General features: G+C 41.6%; 1 protein-coding gene across 2 annotated transcripts in view; it reads left to right on the forward strand.

The window, feature by feature from the left end:
- The first annotated feature begins 7,171 nt into the window (after positions 1 to 7,171).
- Positions 7,172 to 26,260, forward strand: part of HECTD4 (HECT domain E3 ubiquitin protein ligase 4) — a 177,053-nt gene continuing 157,964 nt past the window's right edge. For both annotated transcript variants that reach the window (XM_040619910.1, XM_040619909.1), the window contains exon 1: positions 7,172 to 7,504. In XM_040619910.1, coding sequence (XP_040475844.1) covers positions 7,328 to 7,504 — 177 coding nt within the window. In that variant the 5' untranslated portion in view covers positions 7,172 to 7,327. The remainder of the gene's footprint in view (positions 7,505 to 26,260) is intronic.

Genomic DNA, 26,260 nt, shown 5'->3' on the forward strand with positions numbered 1-26,260 from the left:
TGTCTGGTCTCTGTTCACTGGATGTCAGTAGGATTCAACCCCATCCATGATAATAAAAATCATTTGCAGACATTGCCAAACATTCGTGGGAGGCAAAATCACCCCCAGTTGAGAACCACTGTTCTTGATCTCCTGCTTGCTCCCAAGTCTCTCCCCAAGTATGAAGCAGGTGCTTCTGCTCTGTAGGCTTCTCTTCCCCCCCCCGCACAGGTAGGACTGCTAACAGTGCCATGTAAGGTCTGCTCCCCCATTAGATTTTTCAGCTTCTAGAGGATCGGAGCTATGACTCAGTTATAAGAGTCCGGCAGAAAGTAGGAATGTGACAATTCCTTGTTTGATGGAAGATTTCCATGGGTAAATATCTAGGAGTGGAATGATGGATCAAAAGGCATGGTCCCTTTATGACTTTTGGGTATGTGTGGCCAAAGTGCTTTTCCAGAAAGACCATGCTGACTTCAAGGTCTACCAGCAAAGATGACGTGTTTGCCCAAGAGCTGCGCCATCCCTGGGTTGAAGTCAAAATTTGATTTCAATTACTGGTGAAAAATGGTGCCACATTTAATAATAACGAACACTTGTTGAGAGCTTCTTACATTGCAGGCATGGCGTTAATGGCCCTGCCCATATTAACTCATTTAATCTTCACAAAAACCCTATGAGGTAGGTAGGATTGCTATCATCCTATTTTAAGATGGGAAAACTGCAGGACAGATGTGTGCAATGATCTGGCCGAGGCAACGTGCAAAGGAGCTGGGACACAAACCCAGGTGGTCCGTGATTCAAAAGCCACACACGCTGCATTTCATGTCATGTTTTTCTTCACGTCAGTTTCCCGCACCATTCTCTCTTCATTTAATGTGCCATCCTCAGGGAACCTTCCCCAAGTCTCAGACCAGGTCCCTGGACTTCTCATCCTCTGTGGAAGTACTTGTTCCAAGTCACCTCCCCATCCTAAGCTTCAGGAACCTAATCTTTCCTTGCACAAAGTAGACACTTGGCCCAAATATGGAGCTGGTGCTTCTGCTATGTGCGGGGCCCTTCCCTCATCACAGATAGGACTTCTTGCCCTCGGAATACTGAATTACGGAAAACATAAAGAGCTTGCTTTTCTTTTCGTGCAAATTCTAGGATTGTGTCTTTGGCTCACTTTTCCTTTGTGGGGGGGACCGTTTCTTTCTTTCTTTCTTTTTTTTTTTTAGATTTATTTATTTATTTATGTATTTGACAGAGACAGCCAGCGAGAGAGGGAACACAAGCAGGAAGAGTGGGAGAGGAAGAAGCAGGCTCCCAACGGAGGAGCCTGATGTCACCGGGATCACGCCCTGAGCCGAAGGCAGACGCCTAACGACTGCGCTACCCAGGCGCCCCAAGGGGGGGACCGTTTCTTAATCTAAGTTTTTGCAGCCGGGGAGTTTTTTTGCAAATTGGCAAGCGGGAATTTTAAATTCCAGTGCAGCAAGGCTTCTGATACCCACCAGGAGGCGCCAGAGGACACAGCAACTTTCAGAGCTCCATGGGGCCTGATTTTTTCCACTAAGAGCTGCACTTAACGCTGCTTCATCTTGGGCTTTTCAAAAATCAGCGTGGAGGCTTGTCCCTTAGTTATGGTAATTCAAAGAAGCGCCAAGGAGGATTTCTCCCTCTTCGTTTTTTCAAATATCTCTTTCATCCTATTTCCTTTCCCTGCTGCTTCATAGACCCACCCATGAGCCCTAATAATCTTCCTTGAATAAAAAAAAAGAAGAAGAAAGAAAGAAAAAGAACAAAAGAAAGAAAAAAAAAAAGAACAGGATCTACCACATCATTTGGGGAAAAAAAAGATATTGGGTAGGTGTATGTTTCCTCTTTGAGACTGTGATTAGCGAGATGGAAATAATCAATCTCCCCCACAGTTTCTGTCAGTGTGTGTGTCTGTTTAACAGATGTGTGCATGTGTTTTTTTCCTTGGTGTTTTGAAAAACCTTAAAAATTAACATGGATGCTTTGTCTAAAGCTATTTCAAGCTCTATTAAGGCTTTTCAAGGACCACTTATCTTCATGCCACACTCGCATTTTTGTGAGCCCAGTAAGGATTAGAGACTCATTTTAGACAGTCAGCTGGTACAGAAAAGCCAGCAGAAGGGAGAGATATTGCAAAATCCCAGAGGGGCCCCAGCTTGAGCTGAGGCCGGTGAACATCACGTCAGCAGCTGGGGCAGCAGGGAGATGGTCTCCATCAACAAGCTTGCTGTCTCTCAGGGAGATGCCTCCCAGGGAAAACTGAGGTCCAAAAGCTATTCTTCCTGCATTCTCATGCTTCCTCTTTGCTTCCAACTTAAGGTTGCTCAGACGATACCTTCTCTTCTCTTCTCTCCCCATCCTAATACCCCACTCCCGAATGGAAGAGTGGAAAGGACAATTCCAAAGAAAAGAAATCATCCACCAGAAACCTTTTCTTTCTATGAACCTATGCATGTTTCCTGTGTGCATGGTGTATGTGTTTGCGTGTGTGTGTGTGTGTGTGTGTGTGTCTGTGTGTGTGTTGTCTTGACTAAATTTGGATTCTTTGCTCCCAGGCTTCCACCATAGAGTTCTTTTGACCACGGACTTTCTTTGTCTTTCTGACCATTCTAGAAATTTCCGGTAAATGGTCTTTTTCCAGAGGGGGTTCTATAAATATTAATTCATCAGCTGCCTCATCATGGTATGGTGGCAGCCATGCAGTCCTATGACTAATTAATTACTGTTGCTAAAATATTAAATAACTATTCATTATGCAGTCTAAAGACTTTCAGCCCTGGATACGTGCTGCTTTCATTACTTGGGGTGAAGGACAATAGTTCCTGGGCATCCTGACTCTTGATCTTGAAATATAAACAATAAGAGCAGGAGAATGTTTCTCTGAGCTACACAAGAAGGTTGTTTAGATTCTAAAATCTGAGCATTAAAAAAATTGTCATGGTTGCCATTAGGTTTGGAAGTTGTGAGCAAAAGGGAAGAGTGGTTTCTTTACAGCCCAAATAAGGAAGCTGGGGGGCTCCTGGGGGGCTCAGTTGGTTAAGCATCCAACTCTTGGGGCGCCTGGGTAGCGCAGTCGTTAAAGCGTCTGCCTTCGGCTCAGGGCGTGATCCCGGCGTTCCGGGATCGAGCCCCACATCGGGCTCCTCCGCTGGGAGCCTGCTTCTTTCTCTCTCACTCCCCTGCTGTGTTCCCTCTCTCGCTGGCTGTCTCTCTGTCACATAAATAAATAAAATCTTTTTTTAAAAAAAAAAAGCATCCAACTCTTGATCTCAGCTCAGGTCTTGATCTCAGGGTTGTGAGTGTAAGCCCCGTGTTGGGCTTCATGCTGGACATGGAGCCTACTTAAAAAAAAACAACAACCCCAAAACCAAGAACAAAGTGAGGAAGCTGGGATTGTAGAATGAGACAGACCTGGGTTCATATCTGAGCTTTAATATTTACTGGTTGTGAGACATTGAGCAAGTATCCAGTTGAGCCTTGGTGTCCCAACTGGAAGGGGGGATAATAATATTACCTCACTCAGAGGGTTATTGTGAGGATGTGTAAAACGGTCGTTTCATCACATTTGCCTGTTTTATTGTTTTCGTGGCACTGATCTGCTCTGAACTGTTGGACTTAGTGTTCGTTGCTTCCTGTCTGTCTCTCCCACTTGATTGTCACCTCCTTGCGAGAAGACTTTTCTGTCTTAGACCAATGCCTGTTACACAGCAGGAATCAAGAAATATTTGTTGAATGAATAAAAGGAGAAGGGCCATCTTTCTGTGGACTCTTTTCAACACATGTTATTGTAGCTGTCCAGGTCTCTGAGAGCGGGGAGTTAATTTTTCATATATTAATTCAAGTATTCAGGTACATCTCCATTCTGTATACCTTCCAGGATTTGACATCTGCTATGGACTTAACAAATGTTTGTGGAGGGTGCCTGGGTGGCTCAGTGAAGTGTCTGCCTTGGGCTCAGGTCATGATTCCAGGGTCTTGGGATGGAGTCCCACATCGGACTCCCTGCTCAGCTAGGAGTCTGCTTCTCCCTCTCCCTCTGCCCCTCCTCTCTGCTCTTGCTTGCGTGCACGCTCTCTCAAATAAACAAATAAAATCTTTAGAAAAGTGCTTGTGGAATAAGTATCATAAAAATGAAATTAAAATCATGATAAGGGGCATGAGATTATTGTAACAGTGCTATGAATATGAGTTATTTGCTTAGGAGGGAGGCAGCACAGGATGGAGCCTGCTATGGGTTTAAATCTTGATTCTGCCAATTCCTAGGCAGGGGCCAGTCACTTAATTCTGAGCCTCAGTTCTTGTATGATGGGGCTGTTAATGAATACTCTGAAGGGTATATGGTAGATAAATGAATAGATATATTCTGACTCCTAGGTGCTCAATAGATTTTGAAAAATTTTTCTTAAAGATTTTGTTTATTTATTTGAGAGGGAGAGATAGAGAGAGCAACAGAGAGCATGAACAGGGAGCAGAGGGAGAAGCAGACTCCCTGTCCCAGGACCCTGGGATCATGACTTGAGCGAAGGCAGACAGTTAACCAACTGAGCCACCCAGGAACCCCAATAGCTTTTATTTTTTAAATTTTTTTCTTTTATCAAAAGTAATACATGTTCTAGGAAGAAAACTGGGAAAACATTCCAAAGCACGAACCACACATCCCCCCCAGTAAGCTGTAAATGCATTGCTGAGATTCACCCAAATGTTATATCAGGCATGATATCCTCCAGGCTTTTTATTCTGTATCTGTAGTCATACATGCATGTAATTTTCAAATGTAGTTGTACATAAACATAAATAAATTCCCAAATTCCCTTACTATTTTAGCCTATATTTTTTCCATTTAGCAATAGATGATGAACATTCACTTGCATTAATATTCTTCACAAACATTATTCTGAATGGCTTCATATTTCATCTTATGGATATACCATTATTATGGTTAACTATTTCCGTATTGTTGGACGTTTAGACTGGTTGTAATCTTTCCTCTTATAAACAGTACTGATCTGTACATCCCTGTATATACATCCTTGACAATGGGTCTGATTATTTCCTTTGAAGAACTTCTTTAGAGTCGAATTGCTGAATCAAAGGGAATGCACCTTAATGTTCTTCTGGTTCATTTGCTTATTTATTCTTTATGAAAACTATTTTCAGAGCAGTTTTCAGTTCATGGCAAAATTGAGAGGAAGGTACAGAGATTTCCCATATACTCCCTGCCTCCACATATGCATGGCTTCCCTTATCTTCAACTTCCTCCACCAGATGGTACATTTGTTGCAACTGAGGAACCCACACCGACACACCATCATCCCCAAAGTCCATAGCTTACACTATGGTTCACTCTTGGTTCACATTCTATGCGTTTGGACAAATGTATAATGACATGTATTCATCGTTATGGTACCAAGCAGAGTATTTTCACTGCCCTAAAAATCCTCCATGCTTTGCCTATTCATCACTCTCTCCACACCCCAAAACCTTGGCAACCACTGATCTTTTTACTGTCTCCATAGTTCTGCCTTTTCCAGAATGTCCGATGGTTGGAATCACACGGTATGTAGCCTTTTCTTTTTCTTTTTAATATTTTATTTATTTATTTATTTATTTATTTATTTATTTATTTATTTAATTTATTTATTTTAAAGATTTTATTTATTTGACAACAAGGGAGAGCTAGCGTGCAAGCTGGGGGAGTGGAAGGCAGAGGGAGAGGGAGAAGCAGACATCCCGCTGAGCAGGGAGCCAGATGTGAGACTCAATCCCAGGACCCTGGGATCATGACCTGAGCTGAAGACTGAGCCACCCAGGTGCCCCTTAATTAATTTATTTATTTTAGGGGGGGAGGGGCAGAGAGCATCTTATGCAGAATCCACACTGAGTGCAGAGCCCAATGGGGGGCTCAATTCCACAACAGAGCCCCATGTGGGCTCCATCTCAGGATCTGAGGTCAGGGACTGAGCTGAAACCAAGAGTCCCACGCTCAATCGACTGTGCCACCCAGGTGCCCCATATGTAGCCTTTTCAAATTGGCTTCTTTCACTTGGTAGTATGCCTTAAAGTTTCCTCCATGTCTTTTCATGGCTTGATAGTCATTTCTTTTTAGCTCTGAATAATATTCCATTGCTTGGATGGACCTCAGTTTATCCATTCACCTGTGGAAGGGCATCCTGGTTACCTCCAAGTTGTGGAAATTATGAATAAAGCTGCTATAAACATCTGTGCGCATGGTTTGGGGGGTTTTTTGGTGTTTTTTTTTTTTTTTTTGTGGACATGCATACATTTTCAAGTCCTTTGATACCAACGAGTGCTTTTTTTTTTTAATTATAAAAGCAATACAAAGATAGCAATCTTCACCTCAACCATTACAGACCAGTTCCACTCCGATGGCAACTCACATTAACAATTTGGAATGTGTTCTCCTACACATTTTTCTCTACATACATGGTTCTTTCCTTTCTTGTTTTAATGAAAATGGGACGGCGTGCATATTTTTAAGGTGCATGTCAATCAGTGTCGAATATTGATGAAATATAACAAGTTTCAACCCCACTCGGAAGCACTTATTAAGTGCCAGACGTTGGGCACCAAGCATTGTGCTTTATTTTCATCGGGTTTTGAGTGCTTATTGAGTACTAGACATTTTAGTAAATATGAAGCACCTACTGTGAGGCGCTACCAAGTGCTTATGAACAAGTGTGCAATGTGCCAGATTTTTGCATATATCTCGTTTAAATACGAAAGCAGGGAGTGAACCTCCATGTTCTGCCTCAGGTGGGGGTTTTGCCCCCTGCGAGGGGGGCATACCAGAGTAGGTAGAGGAGGGGAGGCGGCGGCTTCTTCTCCCGGTGGGCTGCAGACCCAGGGCACCCCCGAACGTCTAGGGGTAGAAGGAGACGGGAAGGTCAGTCTGAGGACAAGACCGAGTGAAAGACGAGGTAGAGATCCTGCAGACCGGTAAGCACCGAGCCGCCCTCGGTGGGCGGGGCCAATCGGGCGGGCGGGGCCTGTATTGTCCGCTCCGCGGGGCATGCCGGGAGCCCCGCCCCCAACATGGCGTCTCACTGACAGTTGGCTGCTGAGCGGCAGAGGCGGGTCCTGCTCCTCAGGGCGGCGGCGGTGGTGGCGGGGCCGGGGTCTCCGGGGCCGGGGGTGGGGGGATGGCGGCTCGGACCGCCTAGGGCGGAGCTGCACAGGCGAGGCGGCGAGCGGGGCGCTGCAGGCGGGCGCGGCGACTGCTGCTATGGACTGGTGATCTCGGCGGCTCCTGCTCGCGTCTCCCCCGGGCCGGGCGGCTGCTCCTCACCGTCAACCCTCAGCCGGGGCCATGGGCTCGTCTGCGGCCGCGGCAGCTGCGGCGGCGGCGGCCGCGGACTCGGCGCAGTGGCTTTCGGTGAAGGAGGAGACCATCTTCCTGCACGACGGGCTGATCCGGGTCACCGACCTGGCCGAGCTGCCCAGCGAGATCCTCGGGGGCCCGGAGGCCGCCGACACCGACTTGGAGGTGAGCGAGGCAGATCCCTGGCCTCAGCCAGCAGATTAGTCCGCCCGCCCCGCATCCCCGGGGTCGGGCCGTCACATCTCTGCCTCACCCCCTCCCCGAGGCCCCCAGAAGGCTGCCCCGGCAGGTGTGTGGGCGCGGGGAGGACAGGTGGGGGGCCGTGGCCGCAGGTCCGCAGCCCGCCCGCCTCCCTGCCTCCTCCGGGCCTCAAGTCCGCCGGGGATTGCATTTGTGGTTTCATTCTGAGCGTTCCGACACCCGGCATTTTATTAGACTATCACCCGGCACGGCCTTCACGCCCTGGAAGAGCCACCGTCGCCTCCCAGGCTCTCCAGACTCTCTCTCCCCTCCCCCACGGACCCCCTGGACTCACTTCCAGGGCACACCCAGGTTGCTTAGCTTTGGGGACATTTTAATTTTAACGTTGTATACCTCCTTCTTTCTCATTCCCAGTTTTATGTTGATTTTTCTTCCTCCCGGGGGAGGGTATTGGCAGCTGTCGGTAGGTGATGGGCAATCCAGCAACTTCTCTGTGTCGTGCCTCGGATTGACACGGGGCCTTTGTCAGGGAAGCGGGCGGTGTGGACAGCGAGGGTGATGCTACAGGGGCCCTCCGTGAGCTCTCCGCAAAGGGTCACGGGTGCTTTAGGCCTCAAGGCCTTTTTCATGAGCTCGGGGGGGGGGGGTTGTCTCCGAGAAACCGAGGCTCAGGAGCTGTGGCAGGTGCAAAAGCAAATCTCCGCATTTGTGCTACTGCTGGATTTGGGGGCAGAAGGAAACCAAAATGCTCGGTTGATGAGAACTTTCCACCGACTTCAGTTGGTTTCGTGTTTGCCCAGAGGTGGGAATACCGGCAGTATCATTTCACCGAGGCCAGCCGATGCTGACGCTGCACCCCCTCCACTTTGTGGGGTGATATTTTGATGTGTAGGTAGCATGGGGTGTCATGAAATTCTTACTGTCGCAAGGTGGACTCTCTGGGGTAGGGCGCGGAGAGGATGGCCTGTCTTCTGGCTAAAAACGGAATGCGAAGAATCTTTTGTGTTTTGCGGTTTTGCATGCACTTTGGCTTTCAGCACAAGGAACGTTTGTAGAAATGGATTATAACCCATTACTGTGTGTTTCTGGAAACGGTAGTGATCAGATCGCGTTGGCCAAGACGTTTGGGCGTGCTTGAGATGCGAATGCGTTCCACTGTGTTTTGTGTCTGGATTTGAGGTTGAGGTTGCAGCATTCCCATTGTGAACTCTTAGTTGACTTATTTTATAGTCTGACCACCGAAAGGGGAAGATACAAGTTGATAGGGAATTCCTAATACGGGATTACGGTTTTCTTGTGTCTCATTTAGGCCTATTCTAGAAAAAGCAAGTGTCTGAGTGTCTTATCGGCTTGAAAACTCAAAGGGTATTATGCTATGATGGTGGAATCTTTTTATTTAATTGACTGTTGAATGTGAAATGTGGGAAGTGGATGCTCTTTGTTCCTTAGAGACTAAGTTCACAGATCCCCAAATTTTATATGTATGTAATATATTTAGGATTAAAAGGTAGGAGTAGTTAAAAATACCTGAGCTCTTAAGTTGGCTTTCCTAAGATGTTTACTGCATAAAGGTATTGAGTATTTGTCAGCTTTTTCCACAGAAGAATGATCTTAAAGAAAACCTCCCTGGCTTGGTAGATTTTTAAAAACTCTTAAAGAAAATGTATGTTCTGACCTTTTAGAAACCAGTATGTGTATGGGTAATAAATATGACTGTCAGTGGTAAAGAACTTTTTAAATTTCTTCCGTATGTTATATTGGCTATATTGTATCAGTAGAAATGGATAGCTAAAAATGTTTTTGTGGCTGTTAGATTTGTGTTTGCGTGGGTGTATTCACATTTAGTTATTTAATAATAATATTAAGTATATCCTACGTGTCAGACATCATCTTAATAAGTTCCTAAAAGGATCCTAGTAGCTAAATACTGTTGCCTGTTGTAACAGCTATATATGTTGCACCCATTGTGCAGATGAGGCAAGCGAAATGCAAAGTACGTGACTTGCTCAAGATCACACACAGAGAGCCTGGACATTAACCCAGGTCTATTGGTCTCTAACATGTCTGCTTCTCATCATCATATCTTCCTTGCATGTATGATACTCATATTTGTAATTATCTGAAATTTCATAACTGGCTAAAGATAGGGTAGTCAACAGGTATTTTTATGTCCTTTCTAGCAATATATTCTTTTTCATATTTGAGGAAGGTTAGAGGTTCATCAATTTTTTTTGAAATACTGCCACCCCTATGAGGTACACTCTTCTAAGCGTCTCCTTTCAGTGGACATCCGGCTAACCAATGGCCGTTTTTTTTCCACAGGGTTTTCTAGTTAGAGAGAATCCTTCAGTTGACAGTTTTGGATTAGGACAAATTTGAATTAAGCTGATGAATTTATGATTGGCAACCTTAATGCATAAGCGTGCACTAACTGCAGTAGAGTCTCAGAATTTTAGAGCAAGAAGGGGCCTTGGAGATAATTGCTTTCCTCATTTTAGAGAGAAGTTATCTGAGATCAGGAGAGGTTATGACCCGGTAGTGAAGCTAGTTATGGCAGGACAGACAACTAGATTCTGGCTTTCCGGCCTTTGAATTCCAGTGTTCTTTTCTGTAAGTGCTGTTCAAAGTTAAATGTCAATTTGAAAAAAGAACCCATCCTACGAAGTGGATCAACATTGACTTAGCATTTTAATTTAAGCAAGAGCACAGCATTTGAATTAAAAATTTTCTCCCTAAAATTTTTTTTCTTCCTAGTGAATTTTAAACAGATTTTTAAAGTTTATTATTATTATTATTATTATTATTATTATTTAGTAATCTCTACACCCAAGGTGGGGTTTGAACTCACGACCCTGAGATCAAGAATCACATACTCGATGGGGCGCCTGGGTGGCACAGCGGTTAAGCGTCTGCCTTCGGCTCAGGGCGTGATCCCGGCGTTATGGGATCGAGCCCCACATCAGGCTCTTCTGCTGTGAGCCTGCTTCTTCCTCTCCCACTTCCCCTGCTTGTGTTCCCTCTCTTGCTGGCTGTCTCTATCTCTGTCGAATAAATAAATAAAATCTTTAAAAAAAAAAAAAAAGAATCACGTACTCGGGATGCCTGGGTGGCTCAGATGGTTAAGTGCCTGCCTTCAGCTCAGGTCATGATCCCAGGGTCCTGGGATCGAGTTCCGCATTGGACTTCCTGCTCAGCGGGGAGCCTGCTTCTCTTTCTGCCTCTGCTGCTCCCCCGCTTGTGCTCACTCACTCTCTGTCAAATAAATAAATAACATCTTAAAAAAAAAAAAAAAGAATCATATGCTCTTCTGACTGAGCCAGCCAAGCCCCTCAGAGATTATTTTTTTTAAATCAATAAATGGTGTGTAATCAACAAATTTCTTCAAGTATTTGTGGAATTCAGAAGTGGGCAAGACCCACTGTCCTGGGCACTGAGGATGCAGGAGAGGATAAAATAAAACCTTTGTCTTTAAAAAACTTTTATTTTAGTGGGAGGATATAGACAATAACAAATAATCAAATACATATTATATATATGTATATGTAATACCTCAAATGGTAAGTGCTGTGGAGGCAAGCGTAGCTGGGTAGGAGGAATGGGGAGTAGTGGTGGTGAAGGGTTCCCTTTTACGTAGGATGGGTAGGGAAGGAAAGCACAGAGTGGCATTTGAGCAGAGCCCCGAAGGAGGTGAGAGGGTACCATATGGCTGCTGCGGAAAGTACATCCTAGACAGAGGACAGCAAGAGCCAGGTCCCTCAGAGGGAAGCATGCTTAGCATGCTTAGTTTGGAGCTCTGAGCCCAGTAAGCCGAGGGGAAGAGGAGAGAGAGAGGAGACGGCAGATCGGGGATGCTGATCAAGAAAGGCTGGTAGGTAAGGACTTTGAATGCGTTAGAAATGTAGAGCGAAGTTTTTTTCTTGGTGTTTAAAATAGCCACGTGTATTTATTTTAATTTCATGTTGTTGGCAGAAAGTGAAAGTGTGTAGGAAATTATTTTTTTAAGTGTGAAATAAATATAAATTTAAGAGAAATTTTAAAAAACTTAAACATGACAACTCAAAGATTGCATTTTGCATTACATTTCATAGAACATTAGTCTTTTTTTTTTTTAAGGGAATTTACAAGGAGAAAAATAGCCTATTTGTGGAAGTTCTAAAGGATTTCTACTTTCTATCTCATTTTTCTTTACAAACTCCAGTGGAGACGGGCCTTGCACATACGGATGTTGACAGAGAAGCTAACTGACTTGCCCAAATTGGCCAAGATATTTTGTACCGTATAGTTTAGATTAATTTTAAACTCAGACACTTTAGGTAATTTTCCATTGTGTGTGTGTGTGTTTAATAAGAATCCATCCCATCCCCACATGCTCACACCAGTGCAAAAGACTTGAACGTGAAAAAAAAAAAAAAAAGGACTCCAACATGAATGTTCATGGCGGCTTTATCTGTGCTTGCCAAAAACTGCAAACAATCTAAAGGTCCATCTACAGGTAAATGGATAAACAAGTATGATTTATGCTGAGTGGAAGAAGCTAGACAAACAGGAATACATATTGTAAGATTTCGCTTATATGAAATTCTAGAAAATGCAAACTGATTGGTAGTGACAAGCAGCGGATCAGTGGTTGCCTGGGGATGAAGGTAGCCTGGGACGGACGGGAAAAGGCATTACAAAAGGACATGAGGAAGCTTTTCAGGTGATGGATATGGTCCCCGTTTTGACTATGGTGATGGTTTCATGGTTGTATATACATATGTCAAAACTCATCAAATCGTACGTTTTAAATAAGTGCAGTTGATTGTATGCCTGTTCTGTCTCACTAAAACAAATGAACGAACCCCATGCAAGCCCAGAATGCTTTACTGATACTGCTTAGGAAATGGAAAAAGGCTCAGGAGCGTTTTTTGTTTATTGTTTGTTGTTTTGCTATGTAAGGGACGGAGTTGATCAACTGGAATATGTTAAGGCTTTGAATACTTAGGACACATTCAGATGAAATCTTGGAGATGATAATTTAGATTTATAAATGTTGATCTATTCTCCTAGGAAGATACTACCAGCCAGTTTATCCTTTGCTCAGATTCTTTTGGAAGCGGTTTATGTACTTTTATAGAATTCCAAATTCTAAATTTGGAAGAGGTAATGAATAAAACTACCTTTGCTCATGAGTAGAGTTAATTACAGTGTAATTAATGAGCACTGGAAGAAGAGTCACTGAATCTTTGTGCAGGGTTCTGTGAGCTTGGGCAAATGGCTCAGCCAGCTCTCAGGTTTGCCTGGCTAGCTACAAAGTTAGAATGAAGTACCTTATGACTGTGGGAGGCAGTATTTGCCTAAAGGTCAAAGTCAGGTTTAAAGAATCCGATTGGGACTGAAATTCTAGCTCTGTGCCGTACTAGCTGTATGACTTTGGGCAAGTTCCATGCCTTTAGTAATCCCTCGTTTCTTCTTCCACTGCAACTTCTTTGTCATCATTGTCCCCACCTCTACTTACCGCCATGACCACAGCGTCAGCATGCTGTGTGCCAGGCTCTGTGCTAAGCACTTCACGCCCATTATCTCATTCAATCCCATGGTTATCCTTACTTTAGAAATAAGGAGACTGTGGCACAGAAGTGACGTAACTTGACAAGGGTTATACAGTTAGTAGCAAAGCTGAGAGTGAAATAGATCTGTCCAACTCTAGCCCCGGGTCCAGGCTCAGGAATTATTATGTTAGACACTTCATCTGTAAGAGAGAAGTAATAATAGGGTTAGTGTAAGGATTAGATAAAGAGGCATGTGATTATGCACTTAAAGTGTGTATGGACTGTCTTTATAAGGTGCTTTGCTGGAAAGTTGTTTTTTGCATATTCAGTCAGCTGTCCATTGTATATGAAAGCAAAACTGTGCCATCAACAGAATTTTTTTTCTCCTAGAGTGAATAGTGGAGATAGTAGGTTGTGTGTGTGTGTGATCCCTCAGGAATTTTCTTCCTTCCCAATTTGTTTGCAGTATGGCTAGGCGGATGAGATAATAGTCTTCATTGTAGTTTTCCTCCAATTGTATGTCTAAGGTCTTGCTAAATAAATCAGTTTTGATTATTATCTGTCTTCTTGGCTTCCATATTGACTGTCTGAAAATAGCACCTGTTGGCCCAGGCTACTGGATAGATTGTCATGCACCTGTTCTTTCCTAAGTAATAAGGTACCTGTGGTGATAATTATGAAAGGCTTGTCAAGTCCTAAAAGGGCCCCATGCTCTGTCCTCCCTCCTCCTCTTTCCATCTTGTTTTACAGTGGTGCTTGTGGGATGAACACAAGGAGCGTAGTCTGCTTTGTAAGATGTTTAGTCAATAGTTGTAGACAAATGTAAATAACAGCAGGTGATCAACTATGGGACAAATGCATGGTTACCTCAAAAGGAGAGAAGACTGCAGATATTGTATAACTATTACTTTGATTCTGCATTTTTAACAGAATTTATATATCCTTTAAAATATTTTTTAATTTTAATTTTTATCCATTAAAAAGTTTTAAAACGAATACATGAATATATTCTTATAAAAGTGGAAAAACAAGGGCGCCTGGGTGGCACAGCGGTTAGGCGTCTGCCTTCGGCTCAGGGCGTGATCCCGGCGTTCCGGGATCGAGCCCCGCATCAGGCTCCTCTGCTATGAGCCTGCTTCTGCCTCTCCCACTCCCCCTGCTTGTGTTCCCTCTCTCGCTGGCTGTCTCTATCTCTGTCAAATAAATAAATAAATAAAATCTTAAAAAAAAAATTGGAAAAACAGATGAAACTGAAGTACCCTTTGTGTACTGTCCCTAATCCTGGTCTCTATCCACTCCTCACCACTGTTAAATCAGTGCTCAAATTTGTAATGTATTCTTTAAGATCATTTTTTTCAAAAAGATTTTATTTTTAAGTAATCTCTATGCCCAAAGTGGGACTTGAAGCCATTACCCCAAGATCGAGTTGCATGCTCTGTCGAGTGAGCCAGCCAGGTGTGCCAAGATCATTTTTGAATGTGTACTTTTATGTGTGTTTGTGTGCATATGTACTTTTTATTATTTTTTTCTGTCTTACAGAAAAGATGTGATGCTAGACATATCTTTTCATAACTTTTTAAAAGTCAGTTATATGTTTTGATCTTCCTATGTCTCCATATACAGATCTACCATTTTTTTTTTAATTTTTTACTTTTTTTTTTTAAAGATTTTATTTATTTATTTGAGAGAGAGAGACAGCCAGCGAGAGAGGGAACACAAGCAGGGGGAGTGGGAGAGGAAGAAGCAGGCTCCCAGCAGAGAAGCCTGATGTGGGGCTCGATCCCAGAACGCTGAGATCACGCCCTGAGCGAAAGGCAGACGCTTAACGACTGAGCCACCCAGGTGCCACAGTTTTTCACTATTTTTAAAAAAGTTTTAAAAATTTATTTATTTGAGAGAAAAGAGAGGGGGCGGGGAGGAGCAGAGGGAGAGGGACAAGTAGACCCTGCGCTAAGCACAGAGCCCGATGCGGGCCTGGATCCTATGACCCTGAGATCATGACCTGAGCCAAAACCAAGAGTCAGATACTCAACAGACTGAGCCACCCAGGCCCCCCTTCAGGTTTTCACTGTTAAAACCGATCCTTCAGTGCATACCCTTGCATGCCTATTTGTGCACATGTTAGGATATTTCTGTAGAGCAGTTCCTGAGAATCAGAATTACTGGGTCATAGGTGACCATTTTAAATTTTAATAGATACTGCCAAATTGCTCTGTGAAGTGACCATATTAGTTTATACTCCCAAGTAACAGTGTTTGGGAGGACCCCTTTTCTTTACACCCTCAGAGAGATTATTTTAGAAGTCATGGATTTGCTTAATTTTATCATTTGCTTAAGCCAATGGCTTTCGCTCCAGAAGAGGAAGCCACTAGATGTAATTGGGTACCTGGAAATACATGCTGAACCATGGTCAGCTGAAAGAAGCCAGAGTGTTCCGTTGGTGCTGCCTAGCTCTTATCACTTCACTTCAGAGGACCTCTCTTGCGGCTTGATCTTCTTTGCTCCTGACATACACTCATTTTGGTCTGTAATCCAGTTAATACAGACCATGTCCATATTTAGGCAGAGAGAGCAACTTCTTATTCTGATGGTCTGGGGATGCTGCCAGGCTCGATCCGTGCCAGGGAGCTGCCCACTCTGGGAAGAGACACACTGGCCCCTGAAGTGTGTTCAGAGTGCATGGTCGTTGTTAGGCAGACTGTTTAGACACAGATTGTCTTAAAATTTTCTCTTATATGCCAGTATAAAGGGTAATTCTACTTTTTTTTTAACCTGTATGAAAAATAACTGACATTAAGTTGATTGTATTTTTATGTCATGCAGAACTTTTTTGCTTATAAAGAAGTAACACATGGATGTTGTAGAAAATAGAGAAAACACCTATTGTGTAAGAGAGAAAAGAAATATCCCTTGATTGTACCATCCAAAAAGTTGTATTAATTAATTATTTTTTTACTATTTCTTTCAGTTCATATTTTTATATATAAACAAAATTGAGATTATATGCTATATAAAGTTTTATATCCTTTAATCACTTATTGGGAGCAATTTTGTCAAATCAGATTTAAAAACATAATTTATTTATTCATTTTATTTTTTTTTAAGTAATCTCTACACCCAATGTGGGGCTTGAACTCACAACCCTGAGATTAAGAGTCTCATGCTCAGGGTGCCTGGGTGGCTTGGTCAGTTGAGGGTCTGCCTTCCACTCGGGTCATGACCCTGGGGTCCTGGGATCGAGCCCTGCATTGGGCTCCCTGCTCTGCGGGGAGCCTGCTTCTCCCTCTCCCCCTGCTTGTGCTGTCTCTTTCTCTCTCTCTGTCAAATAAATAAATAAAATCTTAAAAAAAAAAGAAAAAAAAGTGTCGCATGCTCTACCAACTGAGCCAGCCAGGCACCCCTAAAAACATAATTTTTAATGGCCGCATACTAATTTATGGATGTATTATAGTTGTCTTGTACCTTACTGCTTTTTCTTCACATCTGCTATTTTTAAAGTCGATTGATTGATTGATTGATTTTTTAAAGATTTTTATTTATTTATTTGACAGAGAGAGACAGCCAGCGAGAGAAGGAACACAGCAGGGGGAGCGGGAGAGGAAGAAGCAGGCTCCCAGCTGAGGAGCCTGATGTGGGGCTCGATCCCAGGATTCTGGGATCACACCCTGAGCCGAAAGCAGACGCTTAACGACTGAGCCACCCAGGCGCCCCTAAAGTCGATTTATTTATTTAAGTAATCTTTATACCTGACATGGGGCTCCAACTCATAACCGTAAGATTAAGAGTTGTATGCTCTACTGACTGAGCCAGCCAGGCGCCCCACATCTGCTATTTTATTTTTTTGAAAAGATTTATTTATTTATTTTAGAGAGAGTGCAGGCGGGGGCGGGGCGATGGAGGGGGAAGGAGGAGGTGAGGAGTAGAGGGCAGGGGAGATAAGCAGATTCCCTGCTGAGTGGGGAGCCAGACCTGGGGCTCAATCCCAGGACTCTGAGATCATGACCTGAGCCCATATCAAGAGTCAGATGCTCAGCCAAGTGAGCCACCCAGGTGCCCCCACATCTGCTATTTTAAAGATAATTACAGCTTAGAGGAGGGCAAAAAATTTTTAGTGTTTAGTGTTATTTGTTTGATAAAGTTTGGTAAGTTATGTATTTGTAGTGGTTATTAAAATGTGTTTCTTCGATCCATTACTACTGGCAGTTTATAATTTAACGGGATTTTTATCGTGCTGTATGATTCCTCTCCTGATAGTGTTGAGTATTTCTGAGGAGCTTTGAGTTTATAAAGTGCTATTAAGGACAATTGTAGAATAATTAATGTTCCATGATGGGACACTTGGGGTGGACGCACTTGAATCCCTCGTGTTTCTACTGAAAACTCCGGTTGGCTGAATTACTAGGTCATAGCACAGTTTGTAGCAATTTTAGATTAACAATAAGGAGATGCGTAATTTGCAAACCATTTTATGCAAATTGTAGGTTTAGTAATTCTAATAACTACAGAAGCATCATTCAAGTAGTGGTTTTATACCAACAAAATATTAACGTTCAGCTTGTATTTGTAATGGATCTTTTCTGTGTTTACTGTATTTGCTTTGTGCTTTGTGTAGTTTGCATTCCTGATTTCAAATGAACAAAGACTAATATAATAGATGTAACTATTTACAGGGCAGACTACAAAATCTGGACCTCCTGTCTCTATTCATAGGTTTGCTTTTCTTACTGTTTAAGTAAAATAATCAAGAATGTTAAAGGACAATCTGTGTCAACATATTTTCATCAAAACAGTGGTATATAATAGAAGAATGACCTTCTTTATTTCTTGATTCTGATTCCTTTCTGATTCCAGTCACGGTGTAGTTGAAAGACAACTAATGATTTATTTAACGTAGAAAGGAACAAAATGGGTGGAAAGGTAAAAATTTATGTGGGGAACTTAGGAGGAAGCATGTTTTGAGCTTATAATAAAAAAAGTTTCCTTTCCTTTAGGGGTTCTGAACCTGGAAAGAATCCAGGCACCATCTATAGAATTCAGGGGATCTGTGAGCTAGAATGGGGAACATTCTATCTTCATTTACTCATACCTTCGATGAAATTCAGCATTTCTGTCGATTATGAATGTAGTAGAATCCTAGTAGTACTGGCAGAACCCGTGACTTTGTACGACCAGCAGAAATCATATTTTCATATCACATTGTAGCTGTTGAACGTATCTTGAAATACTGTTGATGCTCACCATCACTTAGAAATGATGGTGAATATTGGATCTTGTTATTCAGTATACTGAGAATGAAGCTCCTACATTGATAGGACAAATAAAGCATTTTGGTAACTGTATTTCAGTATACTATAATTGGAGCGTAGAATCCCAGGTATTTTATTTTACACATTTAAAAATGTTATCTGAGAAGGGTCAACAGGCTTCACGGAAAGCAAATGTTGAAGGGCCCCTGAGATAGCCTTTCTTTCTCCCAGCATCTCTCCTGTTTTAGTTCAAGTTTGCTGAAGACGAGCATAGTTTGCAATTTTCTGAAATAATAGTGACCACGTTTTTGAAACTCCTTAGTATTTTCTCTGGTAGAAAATGTTATCCTCCTACAAATTTTTCCATTACCTACTGACTGTAAGCTTTTAACTAGTAGTAGTTTTCTTGAATAATCTGATATTTGTCCATTTGTCAAACATGTATCATTAACAAGGAAGCTGTTTTTTAAGACAATAAAATATCCACTAAAAAATGACAGGAAATATTTTTGAAATAGAACAGTTGTTTTTTTTTTTCCCCACCAGATAATTTGGATTTTTCCCTTGTCTGGGGAGAATGTTTGTCAACTGAAGCTATGTGAATAAAAATTCATTAATATACCTTATATCAGGATCTTCCATTGCTGATAAAGAGCCATTTTAAATAGGTGGCTGTAGCTAGTAATAGTTGGTATCCCAGGGGAAACATTTTTAAAATCCTAGATTCATTTTCTTTCATTTCTTTGTAGAGTACAATTATATACTCCTGGTTGCTTTTATTGTCCAAATTGTTATTTTGTGTTTGTATTGTCTAAGTTCAGAAGTTTTACTTAAATAGCCTCCAGAACTGTGTTCTCCAATTGGTAGCTACTACTCACATGTGGCCATTGAGCACTTGAAATGCGGCTACTTGGGATTGAAATGTGCTGAAAGTGTAAAATACATATCATATTCTGAAGACTTCATGTAAAAAAATAATATAAAAGATCTCAATCTTTTATACTGATTAAATACTGGAATGAAAATATTTTGGATATTGTGTTAAGTAAAATGTATTATTTAAATTAAAATATATTAAAATTAATTTCATCTCTTTCTTTTTACTTTTTTTTTTAAGATTTTATTTTTAAGTAATCCCTACACCCAATGTGGGACTTGAACTTACAAGATCAAGAGTTGCATGCTCTACTGACTGAGCCAGCCAGGCACCCCCCCTTTTAACCTTTTTATTTTTTATTATCTATTCATCTATCTATCTGAGAGAGAGAGAGGGAGCTGGTGTGAGGGGAGGGGCAGAGGGAGAGAGAGAATCTTAAGCAGGCTCCATGCCCAGCATAAAGCCTGACCAGGACTCTATTTCATGACCCTGAGATCATGACCTGCGCTGAAATCAAGAGTCTAACACTTAACCGACTGAGCCACCCAGGTGCAACCCCCCCACCTTTATCTTTTTAACTGTAGCTCCTGGAAAATATTAAATTCTGTATATGTCTAACATGTTTCTATTGGATAGCACTTCTTTATACAGAGGTCAGCAAACTATGGCCCTCAGGGTCATATCTAGCAGTCTGTTTTTATAAATAAAGTTTTATTGGGACAAAACCGGCTCATTAATTTATATATTGTCTGTCTTCATGCTACAATGCAGAGTTGAACGGTTGTTACAGGGACCACATGACCTGCAAATCTTCTGTGGGTTTTCATTTACACTATTTTCATTTCATCCGTTCAGTGGTTCTATGAAGCAGTAGAGGAGATATTATTTCAGGAAAAAAGTTTTGAGAAGCCAAGTGATTTATCCAAGGTCATGTCATTAGTTAGTGCTAGGGTTAGGACTACAGTTCTGAGTGATTTTCCAGTATACCTCTGCTATTTAGGTAGCACTTGAACTGATAACCTGTTATCTCCAGGACAGTAGTTAATGGCTACCATTTTAAATAAGAACGACACAGCCAGGCCTACACGTGGCTGCCAGAGTAGTCTTCCTAAAGCTAACAGTTACGTTACCTCCTTGCCCAAATTTTGAGTGGTTTCCCATTTCCCGTGAACTAAAATAATAATTCAAGGTTGCTATGATTTGGTTCCATTCTGCCTTTTTAGCCTTTTATCTCATTACTTTCTATCCCCCCAGGGACCATATATGTCACAAACTCACTTTCTATGTTCTCTCCTACAGTCTTGACTCATGGGGCTCCATTGCTCTGGGGAGCCCAGACTCCACTTTTGGAACCCTACTCTTTATCCTTCAAGATGCAGATCAAATGGCACTCCTCCATGAAATTTTCATGACGCCTACAGTTAGAAACTGTCGCCCTCTCTATTTCTTACACTGCCTTCCAAAGTTATTTATTTGCATGCTTGATCTCCCTTACTACGTTGTAATCTCCTAGAGGTTACCCACTTCTTAGTGTACATTATGGTGTACCTACTAACATAGCTCAAACATCAGATGTGGATTGAACTGAACGTTAAAAAGGGCATTTAGAACAAGTTTGAAAGGGTGGGATTTAATAAATAATATCATGAGTTGAGGACATAGGTTAATGGAGAAAAAGATAAGAATAGGTAGTTATGGGGCGCCTGGGTGGCTCAGTTGTTAAGCATCTGCCTTTGGCTTGGGTCATGATCTTGGGGTCCTGGGATTGAGTCCCGTGTTGGGCTCCTTGCTCAGCGGGGAGCCTGCTTCTCCCTTTGCCTTCCACTCCTCCTGGTTGTGCTCTTTCTCTCTCTCTGACAAATAAATACATAAAATCTTAAAAAAAAAAAAAGACCCTTGATTTTGTATGGAGCCCAACAAATTTTGCATAGAGAATAATGAATTCCTGAGAGATTTGTGAAAACAGCTAGATTAGATGGAGTTAATTGAAAATACCTTGCTTTGATCATCATTCTAAAAATCTTAATTCGAATGAATTTTTGTTTAACTTAGCTGTTCTATGGTTAGGTAGTGAACTTGCGTACTACTTTTTTAAGATGTTATTTTTTAAGTAATCTCTGTACCCAACGTGGGGCTCGAACTCACAACCCCAAGATGAAAAGTTGCATGTTTCACTGACTGAGGCAGCCTGGTGCCCTGAACTTGAGAACTGTTTTATTTTTTTTTAAAGATTTTATTTATTTATTTGACAGAGACAGAGACAGCCAGCGAGAGAGGGAACACAAGCAGGGGGAGTGGGAGAGGAAGAAGCAGGCTCCCAGCGGAAGAGCCTGATGTGGGGCTTGATCCCAGAACGCTGGGATCATGCCCTGAGCCGAAGGTAGATGCTTAACAACAGCGCCACCCAGGCGCCCCTGAACTTGAGAACTATTGTCTTTATTTTGAACATTTCCATGTAGAGATTATTTTTGTTTTCAGAGATTTCAGTGAAATGTGTCCATCAGCTTTTATGGAATGGCAGTACCTCGAGGACTGGCACTGTCACAAAGTTATTTTATAGAATTTAGCATAATCAGTTACTGATTAGCATGACAAGGCTGTTAGTCATAATTTGTTTAAAACATTATAAAGTACTTTAAAATTTTTGAATTAAAATGTTAGAATTTTAGAAAATTCTGGGGCGCCTGGCTGCTTCAGTCAGTAGAGCATACAACTCTTGAACTTGGGGTTGTGAGTTTGAGCCCCACGTTAGGTGTAGAGATTACATAAAATCTTTGGGATGCCTGGTGGCTCAGTCGGTTAAGTGTCTGCCTTTGGCTCAGGTCGTGATCCAAGGGTCCTGGGATCGAGTTCCGCATCAGGCTCCCTGCTCAGTGTGAAGTCTGCTGTTCCCTCTCGTGGTCTCTCTCAAATAAATAAAATCTTAAGAAAAAAAAAAGAATTTTAGAAAATTTGCAAGATGTAAAAAAATGCAAAAAAGAAAACAAAATCATTTATGTTACTACCACCTAGAGATAAGTATAGTTCGTATTTTCATATATTCCCCTTTTTTCTATTTCACTTAACATTGATGCTATTTGGGGGACATTTCTCCGTTTTCAGTATTGTTGAGAACATAATTTTTAATACCTGCATAGATATTAAAGTCTGCATGGTATTTCATTATATGGATGTTCAATGATTTATTTACCCAATCCTCTATTTGGATATTTAGTCGAATATTTAATCAATTTTGTTGAAAAGCTTTTAAAATGAGAGAAATTGTTTTTTGTAAATAGTGAGAATCTTCTAAATAGGCTACAGCATACATATATAACCATCTAAGATTATTTACTCTAAGTTAGAATGTGAGCCTTCAGAACTGTGCTCTAACTGTATACAATGATAGCACTGCTTGTTCATTTTTATATGCATAAAGTTCATATTTTCTGTCATGTAATATAATATGTAAATGATATGTGTAGTCTTTTCCTTCAAGAGGTGCTTTATTTAATTAAAAAGTTTAGGAGAGCAACACATCGTTCAAGATTTCAAAGGTTCAAAAGGAAATTCAGGGAAAGGTCTTCTTCCTAGTCCTGTCTCTCCAGCCGCAGCCAGCGTCATTCGCTGGTCCGTGGCCCCAGAGGAATATGATGCACGTACAAGCCAGTGCACAGCAGACCCCTCTCTGACCTCGGCTCCTGCTGTGTCCCCTTCTTTCCATCACTCCACTGCAGCCACCTTGGTCTTCGGGTGTTCATCATAGATCAGGCTGGCAGGTCCCAAAGGTTCCCCTCCTCAGGGCCTTTGCTTGTCTCACTGGACAAAATGAGCTTCCATAAGGCAACAGTCCACACAGGTGATAGAGATGGTATTTTTGAAACCTTTAAGTGTGAAATAATCAGAAACTTGAATATTAGAAAACAAAAACAGCCTTATCGCCAAGGGTAGCTTGAGCTCTGTTAGCAGACCAGTGGGAGAGCTTTGAAATGACTAAAATAATCCTTTTAGATGCATAGTTAGATACTTAGCACAGTACCAGAGAGTACAGAGAGATACGTCAAGTACCAGGTCAAAGGAGACAGAGGACTTGTACTTCAAAAGTTCTCTGGTTGCAAGACTATGTGGTAATTCCCACATAATTGGGGGGACTTGCAGTGCTAACTAGAACAGTCCTCCCAAATTGTGACCCTACAGATTTATCTTTCTCTGAGTTGTTCTATTTGGTGCTGAAATGTCACCCTTCCTGCTTCTGGAGTTAAACAGGTACTTAAATGATAAACAAATACATATTTTGCACAGGGTTGGTTTTTAAAAGTGTGTAAAATGCTATATTACATGTCTCTTCCTTTGCTTGTTGTTTTTAGAATGCATGTTAACGTGGGGCCGTACCCTTTGGGATTTACAGAAGGATCGTATCCTGAGTCAGTGCCAGAGAAACAAACCGGACACTGTAAAATGCAGGCGTCTTCCGGGCTTGTGTGAGTGAGCCCAGAGGCTCCCCGTCTAGGCTTTATGACACATCTTGCCAACTTTTTTAGCCCAGCTCTGCCACCTGCCAGAACTTCTGTTCCTTGCTTATGAGATATTTAAACCTTTTTTTCATGACTTAGATTTAATTATCACTGTGTTTGATTTTTCAGAAACTGATTGGTAAGAGAACCCCCACCCTGAATACTCCCAAGTGAGTGCTCTTGCAGTCGGCTTTTCCTCCTTCTTGCTCGCCCACATCTCCTCCCTTTGGGAGTTTGCGTCCCAGTTAAATTCTCATTCCTTTTCTCTGAGCTTATTCTCCTGTCTTTTTACCGCCTTTCCTCTTCCAGTCACTCCGTGTGTGTGACAAAAATGGCTGTCATTAGGCAGTGAGGATTCTACTTACCAGTCACATCACATCTTCAGCATTCAGAATCATACAGTTGGTGGGGCTGAAAGGATCTTAAGATCATTTAATCCAGCTTTTTTTCAGAGGGTACTGTGTCCCTTTTAGCCTATTGCGGTCAATAGTAAGTGTTAGAGGCTCTTAAAAGTACTTTGGAAAATAAATAGTTTGCATATAGAGCAGTGCTATTCAAAGTGTGGTCTGCATGCCATGAACCCATCATGACAAGGTAAGTACAGAAATTGAGAGTGAAGCATTTAGAAACTTTGTAACAGTTTGCCAGACTAATTTTATATCTGTTGAAGGTGGTAAGACTTGGGACTTGTAGTTTGTGTCTTTTTTTTCCCCACATGATTTTTGTAGTAACTTTTTTTTTTAATTGTATTTTACAAAAGTTTTGTTCTGCAGTGGAGTAGAAAAAAACGGCACCTGGTTCTTTGCTGCAGTTTGAGAAGCACTGATACAGGATATCTAACACAGTGTTGGCACAGAGTGGGCTCTCAAAAACCAATAGCTTCCTCGTGTCTTAAAAATTTGCATTTTTGGGGGTAAGGATGCTAGATGTCTGAGTGGCAGGTAGATGAAATACTGTTTTGTAGAAATGAGGTATTCAAAATTGGTAGTACTGGTTTTCCAATATAAGCAACTCAGGTTTTTTTTGCCTTTTTAAACTTAGCCTGTGCTTTGATGAGAGATTTACACAACAGTAGAAATGTAATACATATTTGCACTGATTCTTGAAGTTACTTTATAACATTTAATGTGCTCCTGATACCCTCAGCTGTGCAAAGTTGGAGGAACATAAACTCTTTGGTAGCCAGCCATATCCATAAATATTTGAATATATTATAGCAGTATTTATATTTTATCTTCTTGGATAAGAAAAGGGAAAGATCTGTTGAAAAGCACTCGGGTTTTGTCAGTTTTCTCCTGTCATGTACCGTTTGGAAAGTACATAGTTGTAATAGTACTTGGCATTCCCGTTTTAATACAGTTTTAGTGCCACATACAGTGGCCCTTTCATTTTCAGTAATCCTTGGCTCTTCTTTGGAGTTAGAGTAGCTTGTCCTGATTTTTTATGCAAATCAAATGTAGTTGAGCTTATATTTGATACGGTAAATATAGACTGTCAAAAGCCGTTAGCTGACTGTGGTGTTTACAGGTTTAAGGGATATACTTTTCATACTATTCCAGATCATGAAATTGCCACTCCCTGTTTAAGGATAAAGAAAGGTCATTGGGCTAAGTGACTCTCCTAAAGTGTTGCCCCTTTAAAAATTCTGTTTACAGTCCAAGAATCCTGAGAAATGAGGTCCTTTTGACTTTACTAGATTTCATTTTGGCAAATTTAAAAAATTATTTCAAACAGAAACCTGAATGGATTGTTTTTGTTTGGTGATATCATACACCTCTGTGTGATAACATACACATAATGGGATAAATCTTTATCCTCATAATGAAAAGGAATGACCCATTTTATTTTTTAAAAATCCCATTTGGAACATCCCTAATCTGCTTATTTAGATACAGAATAAGTATTTGCTCTGTAGGGCAGGATTCCTTTGTTTTGAGCCTCATTTTTATTTCTACTAGGCTCAAATTCCTTATAATTTTTTTTAAAACTCTGCACCCAGCATGGGGCTGGAACTCACGACCTGGAGATCGCATGCCCTAGTGTAAGCCAGCCAGGTGCCCCAAGGCTTAAATTCTTAATATCTGAGAAGTTTGACACTGAACCAGGATTTGACATAACCAGCATATACCATGGTGGAGAGGAAGTCGTTTTGTCGTGATGACTCAAAATAATAAATTCTTCAAAGTGTTGCTCCCTGCGTTTAATAGGAGCATTTGGTTTACACAGTCAGGTTTCCCCATCTTTCTGGCTCTTAGGAGCCAGGCTGAAGAACTTCAGAAGAAAGAACCACTATTAGTAATCCTGTCGAGTGCATATTACATTTTGGCAAATGCTGGCTGATGAGATTAAAATTACGCTTCGCATTTTAAAAGTTATATTTCTGTAATCACATTAGCAAGCAGGTGGATCCTAGGGGGATAGGAAATGAAGATTCTTTTAGCCAACTTTTCAAAGTTTAGAATTTATTTTGGGATTTTGCTTTGACGCATGAAAGGATCTAGTTGTAGTTTCTTAAAATAACTCAGTTTATCTCTGTTCAGCAGTCATTGTTGAAACCCAAAGAAGAGCCACAT

This window comes from Ursus maritimus, unplaced genomic scaffold (genome assembly GCF_017311325.1).
Source record: "Ursus maritimus isolate PB19 unplaced genomic scaffold, ASM1731132v1 scaffold_33, whole genome shotgun sequence".
Taxonomy (NCBI): Eukaryota; Metazoa; Chordata; class Mammalia; order Carnivora; family Ursidae; genus Ursus; species Ursus maritimus.